The sequence below is a fragment of the Oryzias latipes genome, chromosome 11 (assembly GCF_053564925.1).
Source record: "Oryzias latipes strain Hd-rR chromosome 11, Olatipes_Hd-rR_3.1".
Taxonomy (NCBI): Eukaryota; Metazoa; Chordata; class Actinopteri; order Beloniformes; family Adrianichthyidae; genus Oryzias; species Oryzias latipes.
The window spans coordinates 11,053,227-11,068,639 of NC_136247.1; the positions used below are offsets into that span (position 1 = coordinate 11,053,227).

Here is a 15,413-nt window from a genome sequence, read left to right on the forward strand (position 1 = left end):
ATCCCTGCACTGCCCTGCAATTTATCACCCAGGAAGCGCTGCATCAACCCGTCCCATAGTGTGTGGGAGTGTGGCCGCCAGACACAACACTGTCTTATGTAGATGAATTGTGGGTCCAGGAGAATTTGAATGCATCTGAAGAAAACATTTCATTTTGTTGGTCTGAAAGAGGCAATCATTTACATTTACATTTTGTGTGGAAAAAGGCATGCAAAAACAAATGGTGATAAAAGTGTGGAGAGGAGCCGGGGCTGCATTAGTGTTTGCAGGAACACAGACATTAATTCTCCTGTTCTGATCTGAAAACAACGCACAAACTCAGGTTTGACGTCTCAACCAGGAGTTTTTCAGGGAAAAGAACACAAAAGATGTCCACAATTACCAGAACTAAACACAGAAGTGTTGGATGGAAAGCTCAATTTTGAAGGATGATAATGGCATCATGAGTCACCTTTATAGCAACCTGCTGCTACCAGCTTCTGTTTCCTTCACCTACAGTAATTCAGAGCTTCTTCTGAAATTTCCTTTAATCGGTAGCTGCTCTTTAAAAATATACCTCTTTCTCAGTTGTGTAGAAATCACCTTTGCTTTTTTCTTTCATGTTTGCCGGACAATTCACTTGGTTGTCTCGTCTTTCCTAAGCACTAACCACAACCTTGCCTCTGGTTCTGATACAGAGGGGTGGGTCGCAGAAGAAGTTTTGTGTTACTCTCCATAAATAGCCCAGAGATGACTAGTGCACAAATAAACTGACTAACTAAAATGTCCTGAACCAACAACAGCATCCTGATGTTGGAATTTATTACGAAAAAAATAACTTCATCGAGATTAGATCCAGTCGTCGCATGAAAGAAACGAATGACACTGACAAGGTTTATATCATCATAGATCAGGTTTATATATTATAAAGAGCTCTACAAAAGGGTTTGATGAAACAGATGAACATCTCCATGTTTGGGTCCATGAAATCATTCAGAGACTCTCCCAGAATGGTGAGTTTCACCATTTACTGCAGGATCGGCGTCTGAATAACAGACAGTTTCAGCTGTACTTCTGTCTCTCTGTGACTCAGTTTGACAACTTGCTGTCCAACTTTAGCCCAACGAAGAAAAATATAAAAATAAGAATAAAATTAGAGAACCTTTTTTGTTTGTTGCCTCAACACAAATGAGAAAAATATCATTAATATCAGGAGAAGATTCTACTCCACCTTGGTTTTGGACTCCACCCGCTGTTTACATCATCAACTTACCACACACCAAAGGTAAGTACCTAACTCTTCACCAAAGTTCAGATACTTGAATCCCAAATATATCAGGTGGCGAGACAAAATATTCAAGCGCTGCATTGTTGCGCCGCCCAAAAGACGTTGCCGCTAGACTTCCACGCCTGATTCGTGCCAAACAGACCTCTGATTGAATCTGTACACTGGATGACCCTACCGTACCAATCACGCTTGGTGTGAAAGTAACTTTGGTTAAACCAACCCTTTCTATGTCTTCCAAGAAAAGGAGAATTGGTCTTCATATTTAGACCTAGATCTTTCTAAGGAGAGTCAGGATTCAGCAGAGAATCTGAATTTGAAAGAATATGTTGGATAGATGGTTGTCAATGTTCATAAGTGATTGTAATTGGCTTTAAAATGTAGAAACAATCCAAGTGTAATCTGAACACATGCTGACAAATGTCAAATGTGAGCTACAGCACTGAATTGTGCTGTTTTTAAAGATTTATTCATCTCTTTACACATTACGATGTATTATTTGGAATCAAAACAGCAGTTAAACTCATTAAATTGGTTATTAGGACGACTACATTATAGATACTTGTAAAGTGCTGTAGAGCCAGGCAATAGAAAATAGTTTTAACCGTTTTTTTTTCTATGGTTGTTTTTACTGAAAAGCTCTAGAACGAGAAGTTTTACTGCATTTCATCCAAATTTGTTTCCCTAACTGTGAGGTAGAGGGGAAAAAAAGCAATCAACAAGTTGGGAATTTCTGGTGCAAAGAGATTGCATTCATTTTGGATGAAAAAATCCCTTTTCACAGGCTGATCTGGCGTGACAAAAAACATCTTTTATTTCAGCAGAATGATGATTCTTTTTGGAGGATTGTGTTTGTAACGAACAAGCTCTCAATGCCAGGCAATGTTAGTCATATTTCATCAGAGGACAAAAGCACCAACACAATCAGCTGAGTGCCAAAAGGAAACAGGACAAACCCAAATAAAAACAACACTCGCCCACCGCCAGGGTGGCTTGGCGTGGATCTTTGTGTGCGGGAAGCTAATAGGAAATGGGAAGCAGCCAGGAACGGTCTTACGGTTCTTCTGAGACGAGCGTAGCATCAGCATGTCCTCTGGGCCAGCCTGCCGCCTTTTACATGTTCATCAGCAGTAAAGAGGGCTCCTGCAACCCACCCCCTCCACTTACATGACATGCTGGCAGCGGCGGCCCTCTTTGATGTCGTCATTTGTCTTTGGAAATAGTAAAAGCAGAAAGGTTCCTGTTCATCTGCCAGTGTTTCTCCAGAGCTCCATTCAGATGGGAATGGGGATGGGGAAAACTACATTTCCTCCATTTCCCATTTGAACTGAGATCCTTCATTCAGTGTCTGTTTATCAAGAACCCTGGTTGCTTCGTCTCTCAGGAAGGGGGGGTTCAAACCTGCCAGAGCCCTGGAGGAGATTTCAGTGTGCATGGAGCATGTTTCTTTCACTTTTTTTTAATGTACAAATGTGGAAAGAAGTAACTGGAAGAGTTCGAATTCATCCTAGCTTTATAAAGGCTTTTCCAATCCTAGACTAGTGCACGGCAGTATGGTTCTGTCCAAAATCCCTCACTTCTACCTAAACCCTAAACGACAATAAAGTGTTGTACTATTGATTGACCTGGATTTTGATGCAATCTGGACACTTGCTCACTACTTTATGCTTTTTACTGTAAACTAAATATGTCATCACCGATTTGCAGAAGTATGTTGTTGTTCACCTTTCGGCATACCCCATTAAGGATCGCCACAGCCAGTCAGCTTGCACTCTTCTACACAGGTGTTTAGGAAGAACATGAGAAGACATGCCCTTCCTGACACAAGCCTGTATTTTATGAAGGCTGGGGACTGGAAGAGGGGGACCCAGTCTTGTAGCTATGTAGTAATGTCTTGTATAAACATACATTTACTGACTATCTATACAATTTTTGGGTTCTGATTATGAAAACCTGGATGATTTATACAAAATAAACTTACAAATATTTTTTCTTGTGACAAATTGTTCAAATGCAATGCATTGTGGTCTATGATCGCCAATCAAGTGAGCATCAATGCACAGTAGCTTTTCAGTGACTTCACGGAAATTTCCTGGGAATTGGATTTTTGAATAAGTAATTCAGACACCAATACAAAATGGCCACCGTGCTAAGAAATACACTAAGTAGTGATGGAATCTGGACAAAGTCGATATCAATTGGTGGTCCCATGAGTCCTATGAATTACTTTCTCGCAGGTTCACTGGCATTTGACATGGACTTTATGACCTGTCATGGTGTCAGTGGACTTTATCGATCTGGTTATTGTCAAATTTACTTTTCTTTTTTACTTTTTGCCATTTGAGCATTACGTCTCCCAGGTGAATCCCCCAGGACTCCAAGACATTTGAGTCTAAATATTTAATGTGCAGAAGTTTTATAGCGGTAAAGACAGATAATCCAATAATTTTGTCTAAACCAACGTGATGGTTTAGACAAAAAATACCATGCTCAAGCTTCTTGTTACCTCAAAACTGCCACTTGTCTGTTTCTCGCTACAATTACAACGCTAACCATCGTAGTGTTTCCAGAACAAACTTTGTTGCTAATTTTCGATTGTAATAAATGAGTAAGAACAGTAGTTGCCTTGGATACGCAACACTTCTCTAGGGTGTCATGTGACATACATCTTTGTCTTGTTACCCATGCGCAGATGTAAACCAATGAAATCTATCTGACAAAAATGGATGCATGCAAGAAGAATGGGCATTCCAGGGAAAACACAGATTAAAAAGACAGTAAATAAAACAAAACAAAAAAGTCACTTAAATCACATTTGCTTAATTAAATACAGTGATCATTAACTATAATAAAAATAGAACTTGATTTAGTGCTTGAAAAGGAGTGGGAAGAAGCAATCTTATATAATCCCACCCCTACTGAGTTCATTCATTTTATAGTTGTACAGTTTTTGAAATCCGGTTCTGATCAGATAGATTCTCTTCAAGTAACAAAATCCAGTGCCTAGTTATGATTGATTATCTTCAGAAAACATTCATTCACAATTTCAGTTCTTTTTGATTGCATCAATAGAAAAGCACCATGACATAGATCACAAACAAATTTTTGGCTTTACATAGCTAATTGTGGTTAAAATTTGGGAAAGTGTTTCAGGGTAATTGGCTTTTGTAGTTTTTAAACATTAAAGGGCTTTTATTGAGTATCATGAAATAAAACAGAAACATGTATTCAGTCACTTTGCAGCCTTAATTTATGGTTAAAACTTGGTGATTTGTGTAAGTGTTTATGGGTAATTATTCTAGCTCTTGTAATTTTTTTACATATAAAAATTATTGTTAAATAAATTAGAAACATTGAAAACTTTGCAGTTCCAATACGTATTGATGATTGTTGATACCAGGCTGTAACTTGGTTTCTACTTGAATAGCTGCATATAAAAAACATACAATGCCTAGTGTTACTGACTGTAATATCGCTTTACTTCCTAACTATACATTGTTTCTGGAGTATAAATTGTACCGGAGTATAAGTCCCAAGAGCCAAAAAATGCATAATAAAAAGGAAAAAACTATATATAAGTCACTCCAGAGTATAAGTCGTACTTTTGGGAGAATAATGCAACGCTCCTAAACAACTCTGCCAAGCGGGGAGTAACGCTATATTCACAGTGAATGCAATTCACTGTGAATATAGAATTTGTGTCCAGTGCCTTTTTTGATTCATGTCAAATTTGCTGTTCAACATTTGGCCAAAAATGTATTAATAAAGTAGACGCTCCCACCGCGTCTGGAGAAGCTAGTGTCAAGCTTTTAGCCTCGTCGCTACATGGAAGCATTTACTGTATATCTTGTTTTCAATGTAAGGAGATACGGATTATGTTGGGAGATCAGATTTATTTATTTTCAAGAGTTCTAAAACAATATCGTTAAACAAGTCTACCTGTCTGGGTACATCAGATCTTTTGATCTCTGGGCCAAACAAGAATATGGTTTAGTTTAGGAGGAGAACGATTACATTCTATGTTTGTTTTAGATAGCATTTCTTCTTCTACGCTTCTGTCAGTATCAAATGCTGATATACCCACCTACAGTGCCCTCTACTGGTTGTTAGTGGGAAACAACCGCTAAAGGGTCAACCGGTTGTTAGTAGGAAAATAACAAATATATGAGTCTATGTTTGTGTTAAAGAAAAAAAAAATCACAATTAAATCGCTCCTGAGTATAAGTCACACCCCTGGCCAAACTTTAAAAAAAAAAATCATGACTTATACACCAGAAAATACTGTACACTGTATTACAAAATAGTCATTTTCTTATTACCACACAAATACTAATATGTTAACATCTTAATCCTATGGTCTAATGTATAACACTACAACAATATACACCATAAGGCAACCCTGATGGTTCAAATCGAGACATTTTTGATTAAAGTGTCTGAAAAGGTTTTTCCAAATAAGATGCCAAAGGGTCAAATGCTCTGCCACAGTCTGTTCCGTAAAAAGAGTTTAGCAACTGTGATTCTTAATTAATACAGACTTGTCCATTTTTTATGTACACGCATCTAATAAAGCAGTGTGCAACTTAAAATGTTTTTGCAGCAGCTGAAGTTAGGTACACGTGTGAGTGTGAGCCAACCATCAGACACCACCACCTTATTTTAAGCCAGGATAACCCTCTTATTCTGTCTAGGTGTCACCTGAAAGATCCGAAAACTTGAGAAAAAAGGTAATGATCGGATAAATTGTGTACATGGAAACAAGCAGGTTGTCATCTCATGATATCCAGAAAAGTAGGCCACGCTGCGACTTTAAAAGATGCTTTCAGTAGAACCACAAAAAAAGCTGTGCTCGCTTAGAGTCAGCAGAGCTTTAACATTGGGTGGAACAGAGCTTAACTGAAGCCATGCTGTCGAATAAAGAGGTATATAAAAGTATGTCTGCAGTGGGAGGTGGGGGATTTGTAAGAAAAGAAGCTTGAAAATATGTCTTTGACAGAAAAAAAAGGAATGCTCTAGGATTGCTCTCCCTTCACATTTCTGCTGTTTTTCTCATGCAGTCTAGGTTGAGAGTGTGATTGAACCCTCAACCCGACCATATTTTAGCCACGCTTCTTCCCCCAATCAAAGAGCCCTAAAGACAGATAGTCCTCTGGCTGTTCCGCCTTAACTTTCCAGAACTTTAACTGATGGTGAACTGTCCTCCTTCTTTGTTCTTTGCAGTAAACTATCTTGGTGTCTGGTCCAGTAATTCAGTAAGTTAAACCGACGTGTACCGGGTAAAATGTGAAAACAGAGGAGAATCCTTTGTCCACTGCTTAAAAACTAACCTGACAAAAGCTTTTTGAACTTAAATACAACAGTAGTTACATATTAGTAGTAGTTAAATATTACAGAAACTAATCATTTCCTGTCATGATCCTGTCCCTTGTCAACACCTGTGAGGAGCTCACAGGTATTTCACATGATTCCCCTCACCTGTGTGACTGCTTCTGTATCAGGCTTATCCCACAGGAGCATCGTCTGAAAGTCGTCTGCAATCAGAGACTCTCCAGCTATGTCTTCAGGTGTGAATCACAGTCTCCTCTTAGGCTTGTTTTTTGGTTAATCTGCCTTGGATTGACTGTACCAACATCTGACTCTCTGGGTGAGACTGAATACTTTCTGCCGTGGATTATGGTTGGATAACAGACTGGATTAAAAGCCCGCTGAATTTGGAATCCACACTACCAATCTCTCTCTAAATGGATCTCCTGCCACAATTCTGCTTACCCGGAAGTAATTACCTGCTGTCCCCATTTTCAGCACACCCCTGACAATAATGCCTATAAAAGCAGTTGCAATTTCTTACCTTTGCGTGCAATCCGAACGCAATTTATTCTGGTCTCCTGTGGGTAAAAGAATGAGATGAGCTCATTAGTTTGACAAGATGCGGCAAAGATGCCAGGAATAACAGACCATTAACACTTGTTATAGATTCAGTCAGTCAAAGTGCACCACCGTGTCCATAACCTGAGTTTTCAAACATTATTTTTTCAGGGTAAGGCTTTGCAACTCAACCCTCTGACTGACCATTATTCAATTATCCAAAAAAGTTACATCTGCCCTGAAAAAGAATTTAATTCTGTGTTAATACTGAACGCGATTTGCGCGTCAAATTCGTGGTCGCTGGCTTTCTTTTGACGCATGTACAGTTTGCTGCTCAACACTTGTCCAATAATGACTCCTGATGTGTGTGGGAGGAGCTAGTGTCAAGCATTTTTAGTCTTATCACTGCATGGAAGCGTTGGCTGTATATCTGTATATATATTTATGTCAACGCATGAAAGACACGGATGATGTTGAGAGATCAGGTTTAGAGCATCGGTAATCACATCTCCGTGTCTGAGTTCATGAGACATTTCAGAGACTCTTCCAATATGAGGATCTTCACCATCTACTGCAGGAGCTGCATATGAATGGCACTTTCAGCTCTAGATTGATCATGAACACATAACAGGCCTAAGCTAAGTTCCTAACTAGTTGGCGAGATGCAAAGTCTTTGCCAAATTCTACATATATAAACTCTAAAAACACGCCACAGGACCATGATCGCATATTAACATTGATTTAACATTAAAACTGGACGTCCCGCCGCATGAATCACGCTCATAATGACCATAGTTTAGGAGGAATAAACTCCCCTACATTGCTACTATGCTAACATGGGCTCTAACAATAGTATTCAAAACATTTCATCTCTTACAAATCTCCAATTCCATCTTGAATCAAACATCTGTTTCCGAAGTTAAGATCTAAAATGAATATTTTAATTAAATATTTTAATTAATATTGTTCAAACGTAAATGAGATCTTTTGTTTTACTACACAGATTTTTTTAAAATTTTGTCCAATCTTAAATGTCATGGGGACTTGACAATAAAGAAAATAAAACGTGAATTGCGTTGGTTATAATCTAAAGGCATAAATCAGGCTGTTTCTGCTTCAGAATTGGCGTTTCAATACAGAGCCAGAACCAGTCAAGTCATTGTTAGAAAGAACAACGAATCAAGCAAACTGCTTCCTGCCATCTGATTCATTCAGTACTGATGTGCAATGACTGAGGGGGCTGCTGACATAAAAGTGCTACGTCTGAAGTGCAGGATCAAAGCTCCCACATGGATCTTTGTTCCTCTTACCCCTCTGAAGTTGCTGGCAGCTTGGAAGTAGATGAGGTAGTTCTTGGTGGGGTCTAGAGGACTGTTCCAATAGCCGTTGTAGGTGTGATTGTCGCCCACAGTGAAGGGCGTGGCCTCTGGCAGGCTGCTGGGGGCCAGCTCTGCCGTGTAGTAATGGGGGGCTCCCTTAGCCTGGGCCTCGCTGTGGGAGTTCGGGGTGGGGAAGCAGTCTACGGTGCCCAGCTCCCTCCTTCTCACCTGGCGGGAGCCATCCTCCTCTACCACCACCACCTGGTAGGCACTGCAGGAGGAAACATGCTTAGATCTATCCACATGGAGGAAAGAAAAATGTTTCACTACTTTAGCTTCTTTTACAAAGACAGACATCTTTTTATGTTGGAGATAACTTGTAATGAAAATGGTCCAAAGATTTTTTTATTAATTTAAAAAAGATGCTAAATTATTTAACATTTCATTTTAATGATTAAAAGATTTATTTTTAAGAAAAAACATTGTTATGTAAATATTTTGTTATTTTAGTTTATCTGTTGATTCTATCTAATCTGTATTTACAGGGATTTTTGTTCCACACCCACTCTGCTCTGCTGACCATGGACTTCCAAGTCTCATTCAGTTGCTCATCAAAAAAAGACTGTCACACAGCCGATATGTACATACTGCGCATATTGCACGGATGGAAATTGGTACAAGTGGAGAAAGTGAGAAAAGTTGTGGTCTTTATGTTAAATTTGCACAAATTTATTACGACTGAAATATGTTAAAACCATGAAAGAAGTACGAATAAACCACGCAGAGAACAAGTAAGTCATCGTAGAACATGATCCATGCGTGATTGACTGACTGTTGATATGCAAGTCATTAGTGATTTGTGTGTCAATTACATAATTTTAACATGATATGGGCGCAGCCTACGCGATATAAAAGTTATACAGTAAACTCTTGTTTTTCACGGGGGTTATGTTCCAAAAAGAACCCGTGATAGGCAAAATCCGTGAAGTAGAAACCTCTATTTTTTCTTACAATTAATATTCAATTAAATACTCTATTATAAATTGAAAAGAAAGAACAAACCATTTTACAGGCTCGAGCAATTGTTTCACAAATAAAAGTACTTTAGAAACGTTTTTTTAACCAATAAATTCTGTACTGTACTGTCAAATAATAATAATTTTAATCATCGATGTGAACAGAAGGCTTCAAATTGCGGAGATTAGCCCCGCCCACCGCAACCCGAGTAAAATGATCATGAAAAAAATACAAAGTACAGTCGGACAAATAGCGACTCAGGTGTATTTCACTGCTCTTCAGACTGAGCCGCTGCATCCTGACTCCACTCTGCAGTGTTTTCTTCTTTTGAAACCTGCGGTGCAGGTGTGTTTGTTCGGGAGAAGAACATAGCGATAGGCAGTTGTTGTCGCTCTTTTTTCTATGAGTTTTAATGAAACTCGAAATTGCAAGAGAATTTGCACGTACGTGTTGTAAATTTGGCAAGCTGTTTTACATGCGTGTACATATTAAACTGAAACGTTATTGACGCACAGGTAGAGAAGAAGCGGAGTGACTTTTTAGCCAATCAGAATGCAGAACACAATGCATGATGCAAATCCGTGAAGTAGCGAAACCGTGAAAAGTAAACTGTGTTATAGCGAGGGATCACTGTACATCTGTGCTACATGTGTGAAAGTCTGCTAGACATGATGGTCATAGAAATGGTCGTAGAAAGCCACACATTTGCGTATGCAGTTCTCAAAAATCACACTCTAATGGGTAAGATTTACCCAATAATTGAACTATGTAAAATATGCATAATTTGCGTAAATCTGAACTGACCAAAAATGTAAACAGTTCAAAACAGAATTCACGTAAAGACCTGAAACCCTTGACTAACATCTGCGCATATTAACGAACGCAAGATACACTTGTGAATTACGTATATCATGTATCACGAAAGACCAAAATTTTGAACATGGAAAATGGGCAAAATTCAGGTAGTGGCTGTATGACATGGCCTGAAGCTAAAACTTCTTTTATATTATAACACCTTTAAAGACGTGCAACAGGCTGGCAACCTGTCCAGGGCATACCCCGCCTTTGCCCTCGATAGCCAAGTTTGTCATGTGCTTTTTTGATACTTGATCAAATTTTGCTATGAAAATTTCTGAAACAGTGTTATGTCTATTTTACTGATATAGTATTATTTTATAATCATAACACTGACTTTTATAAGTAACATAATTTGCATATATTTTGGACACTTCATTGCCACGTTGATTTCTAACAGATATTTTTTACAAAATAATTTAAGCAATTTTCTTTGTAATGTGCTTTATTGACACTTAATGATTCTTAACTCTGTCTGATAAAAGCTAGGAACCAGATAATGATAAATCATGTAATAAAATGGTTACGGTAGGACAGGGGTGGGATTATATAAGTTCGCTTCCTTCCACTCCCTTTCAAGCAATATTTATTAATATGTCTAATTATCTTAAGTTTGATTAGTTACTGTTTGAATGTATAACTGATGATTGTATTGTTTTTTGTGTATTATTTCTATTTGATTGCTTGAAATAAACCATTTTAAATCAAAAAACCATTTATAAAAACTCAAATAGCAGTCCTGTGACTCCCAAAAGCGATACAGCAGGTTGATAAATTGGATGGATGAACTTAAAAGACACAAGTTAGCACTTGTGTCTAAAGCAGTCTATACTGGCCTGTCCTAAAACATAGTGAAGGGCAGCCCTTCACTGACCTGCGATTGAGCCTTTAATGAAATATTAGCGTGACGAAGCCAATTCAGTCCCCATTTTTTTTTACAATATGGACGCCCTATTCTCGAAGCAGACATCGTCAGAGTAAGCAGTGATTGGTCAGAGTTGGTCTGAGTCAACGTTTCTATGGCAACCACTCTCGACAATCAGGAGTGAGCTTGGTGTTAAGTCACATCCTTACCACTTGAAACTGGGCTCAGGAGAATCTATCACTCAAACAATTATGAGACCACAAATTTTTTTGAGGCACCGGATTGGTCAGTTTTTTACTTAACTAACTTGCATAGCAGAGCAAGAATAGTTATTCTGACAAGTAAAACAATTAAGTAATATCTGTTTATTTCACTAAAGAAATGTATGGGATTTTGCATTTTTGGAACCAGTGGGTACTTTCTGTTTGGAACCAAAAGAGGGAGGGGTCACTCAATCCAGTTTTCATATACGGTCAATGGGTGTAGCTCACAACAGACCAGACTTTCATGATTGGGTCACTTTAGTGGGACCAAAGCTTTACAATCTCATTAAGGTCATAGGCACTAAAACTGTTAAATCAACTGGAGGTTGAAGTTTATAATCAGTTGCATCATTTTTTTTCCCCATTTCTGAGTTGTGGCAGCTTTAAAAAACAAACACGAAAAGCATATAGTGACTGCAAACAGACAAATACAGACTCCAAAAGTTTTTCTATCATCACACAAGCCATATTGTGGTGGTGTGGGAGATTGGCTGTACCTGACAGGAGCCCCTCTCCCGACAGCGGGCCGCAGGAGCACAGTGATGGTGTTCTCCGACTCGCTCAGCGGAGAGGGCACATCCTCGTAGTCAAACACTGGGGCTGTGAGCAGAAAGGAGGCCACCATCAAACCACGGTTAGGCATTTTTAGGGATTTCCAAGGGGATTGGAGCTGAATTTCTGTTGTGACGTTTGAGGCTTTTAGTCTTTTAGCCCCACATGAGAAGGCAGAGAGAGCTATCTTTATTCATTATCGCACATGTGTCCCATGTGTGCAGGCCCCCCACCTGACTGACTGATGATGACTAAGAACAGAAGAAAACAAGAGACTCTTGTATTATAATTAGGGCAGATCCCTACGCTGCACAACCTGAGTAAATCTCTGAGGACAATGAGGTCGAGTGTTCTCATTTTTGTTTACTACACAAAGTGAATTAATTGGAGTGCTGGTAAAGCCAATTGCAACAGATAAACAGGGATGAAGGCAGGAGGTTTCTGCAGCTGTAAAAGCCTAAGCGAAGCACACAGACAGCTAAAAGCTGCTGTGCGGGGCCTCTGCAGGTCAGGTTGTTAAATCCAAAGACTTATTTTAAAAAAAGGGGGGGCTAATGTTAGAGATTTGCAATTTCATGCTTGCAGAAGTTGTTTTGCTCCTCTGACAGCTCCGCCAGCGGAGAGCATGCGACAGCGTGGGTTGCTTTGTAAATCCTGACATTTCCCACACGGGCCATCATTTCAGCCAGAACAGCAGGGTTCACCGTGAAAGGAAGAAGCTGGGGGGGAACTGCAGTCCAGTGTTATGGTCAGTCAAGCAGGGCTGATAAAAAGAAATATGGAATCATCTTCTAGAAAGCTGTAGATGTGCTGAGACCGACACACTTTTACTTTACTTTACAAATGAAATATGTTTTTTCATCCAAATGGTTTGAATCTGGCCCTTTGAAATGGAATACTAGCAAACCCAAACCTGCTAGCTTTGATAAGAACCTGCTCTCCACCAGAGAAGCTCATCAAGACTCTCTTTGATTGAAGATCTTTTGTTAAATTTAATGACGCAGAGGCGTTTCAATCACACAAGTTATTCTACTTTTGTTAAGTTGTCTTTTTACAGAAATTGACAAGAAACATTTTACTGGATAAAAGAAAAAGAAAAAAAGATCTGCACTGCATTTGTGGCTTAAGCATGTGAGCACAAATTTGGGAGCCTCACCAGAGATGTTGGTGGTGATCTCGGTTAGCGCCGTCTGCCCAAAGCCCTTTGCGGTCCGGGCCCGGACCGACACCAGATAGGTGGTTCCGGGATGAAGACCTGAGAACATGTGGTAGGTTTCGTTGCGGAGCTTGGACACGGTGCGTCGGGGACCAGGGACGTTGATGCTCGGGTCAGACGACTCGATGCTCTGATAGCTGATCTGCAGACATTAAGAGACAAATTTGTTTAAAGGGGTCTGCCATCCATCCATCCAATCATCCATCCATCCATCCATGATGGTGACAAGGTCACGGGGGCAGCAGTCTGAGCAAAGCTCCCCAGACTTCCTCCAACTACCGGTACTCTGGGGGGAGTCCGAGGCCTTCCCAGGCCAGCCGAGAGACAGAATCTCCCCAGCGTGTCCTTGGTCATCCCCCAAAGCCTCTGCCCAGTGGGAGATGCCCGAAACACTTCCACAGGGAGGCGTCCAGGAGACCACATGGTCCAAATAGGTTTTTTAAAAAGTTCAACCATACATAAAGAATCACTTCTTCCTATGAGGCCACATTTAAGCACCATCCTTCCAAGGCTGGATATAGTCATGCAAGTACGATGGCCGAGAGGAGCAAGACACATTTGCGATGCAACAACAACAAATCCCAGTACAAATTGCCAAATACCAAATCACAACAGCAAATCATGGAACAAATTGCAGAGTCCTGAAAACACTAAAGCAAATCCGGGCGCAAATGACCAAATATGGAATCACTGAAAGCAATCCCGTTACAAATGACCAAATCCAGGAACACAACAAAAGCGGAGACACACGGCTAGTATTACACCAATCGTTTATGATTTCTCAAAGTTATTTATTACTGTTTATTTTATGTAAACATTGTAAATACATGAAACAGTCCATAAGCATTTTTTTTCAATTGTATTACTAAAATAAAAATTACAACAATGTTTAGCAAGGTAAAGTTTTTGCGTCACCTCTAGTATTAAGGGTATTTCCGTTAAGCAGCCGGCTGGCAAGTGCAAAACACGACAGCAGAAGAAGGAGAAAAAATGAACAAAAGCAAGCAATAACTTTAAAAAAAAACATACACGATTGATTTTACATTACGTCCCTTTGTGTTAGAGAAGCCGTGTCTCCGCTTTCGTTGTTGTGTTTCTGGATTTGGTCATTTGTAACGGAATTGCTTTTTGTCAGTCAGTTTTTGGCAATTTGTATCGGGATTTGTTCTTGTTGAATCTTAAATGTAAGCTTTTCTTGCACCTCTCAGCCACCGTAGGCAAGGGGGGGCAATGCCCCCACAAATCCTGTGGCTGTCCCCCTGTTGTGATCCTGTGGGCCTGCTCTCATCCAGAGCCTGAGCCTCACCTGCACCTGGTCACGAACCTGCTACTTACTTTTTACGTGTCCTAATCCGCCTGTTTCTCCCTCCCAAGATTCTGCCTGCCTTCCTGTCTGCCTGCCCGCCCGCCTGCAAAACTGCCAGCCTGCCATCCTCACTCTGGTCAAAATAAAACTTGTTACCTGGAACGTAGTGTCTGCATTTGGATTCCATCTTCCACCCACCTGCCATAACACCCCCTCAAAAATCCAAAATTAACTAAAGAAAAATAAAATTACAAAAAAAAGCAAATAAACAAAAACGTGAAAAACATAAAGATGGATGACAAATGGACAAAATAAAGATAAATGCAGCCTCAACAAGGCATAAACAAGTGTCCTGTACCTGTCCCAAGCGTGGTAAATGCAGCGGGTAGTGTCTGGAACAGCATTCAACATTAAACTTATAAGACATAGATGAACTGATGTGGTGATACCATGGTTTTCTGAGCAGTTTATGGGCTCAAGGATATAACGCCCTAACACCCAGACTTGCCTGTTGATATTCCACCTGCACCCCCTAGTGGAGCAGGCTAAATCCAGCCCTGCATCCATCTTTCTAAGCACATCCTTCACCGCACTGTGAAAGAAAAAACACCTCTAAAACTAATTAGAATGAAAATTATCAGGGTTTGTGTCCTTTCTGGGACTAAATCACTTGCAGGTAAACGTCTTGGTATGAAATGAAGAAAGTTGAAAGTGTGCGTTCAGCTGAAAAGTGCAAAACCATCCAAGCTCTTGTGGCTGTGTAGCATCTGTGAGAAACATCAGCAGCCAGGTGTTAATCACGTCCGTGAGCGCCTACGCTTTCTAACATGAGATTTTGACGCTCTAAGCAGACGCATCAGCAGTTTTTCTAACCACAACTGTCGACGGTGA

The 15,413-nt window shown here is 39.9% G+C and overlaps 1 protein-coding gene across 7 annotated transcripts in view; it reads right to left on the bottom strand.

Annotated features, from left to right (window-relative positions):
* Nucleotides 1-15,413, bottom strand: part of ptprua (protein tyrosine phosphatase receptor type Ua) — a 202,609-nt gene that overhangs the window by 48,129 nt on the left and 139,067 nt on the right. For all 7 annotated transcript variants that reach the window (XM_020707228.3, XM_020707227.3, XM_078955331.1 and 4 more), the window contains exons 10-13: nucleotides 13,157-13,358; nucleotides 11,946-12,048; nucleotides 8,440-8,719; nucleotides 7,113-7,149 (exon numbers count right to left, since the gene is read on the bottom strand). In XM_020707228.3, the coding sequence (XP_020562887.2) occupies nucleotides 7,113-7,149; nucleotides 8,440-8,719; nucleotides 11,946-12,048; nucleotides 13,157-13,358 (622 nt within the window). The remainder of the gene's footprint in view (nucleotides 1-7,112; nucleotides 7,150-8,439; nucleotides 8,720-11,945; nucleotides 12,049-13,156; nucleotides 13,359-15,413) is intronic.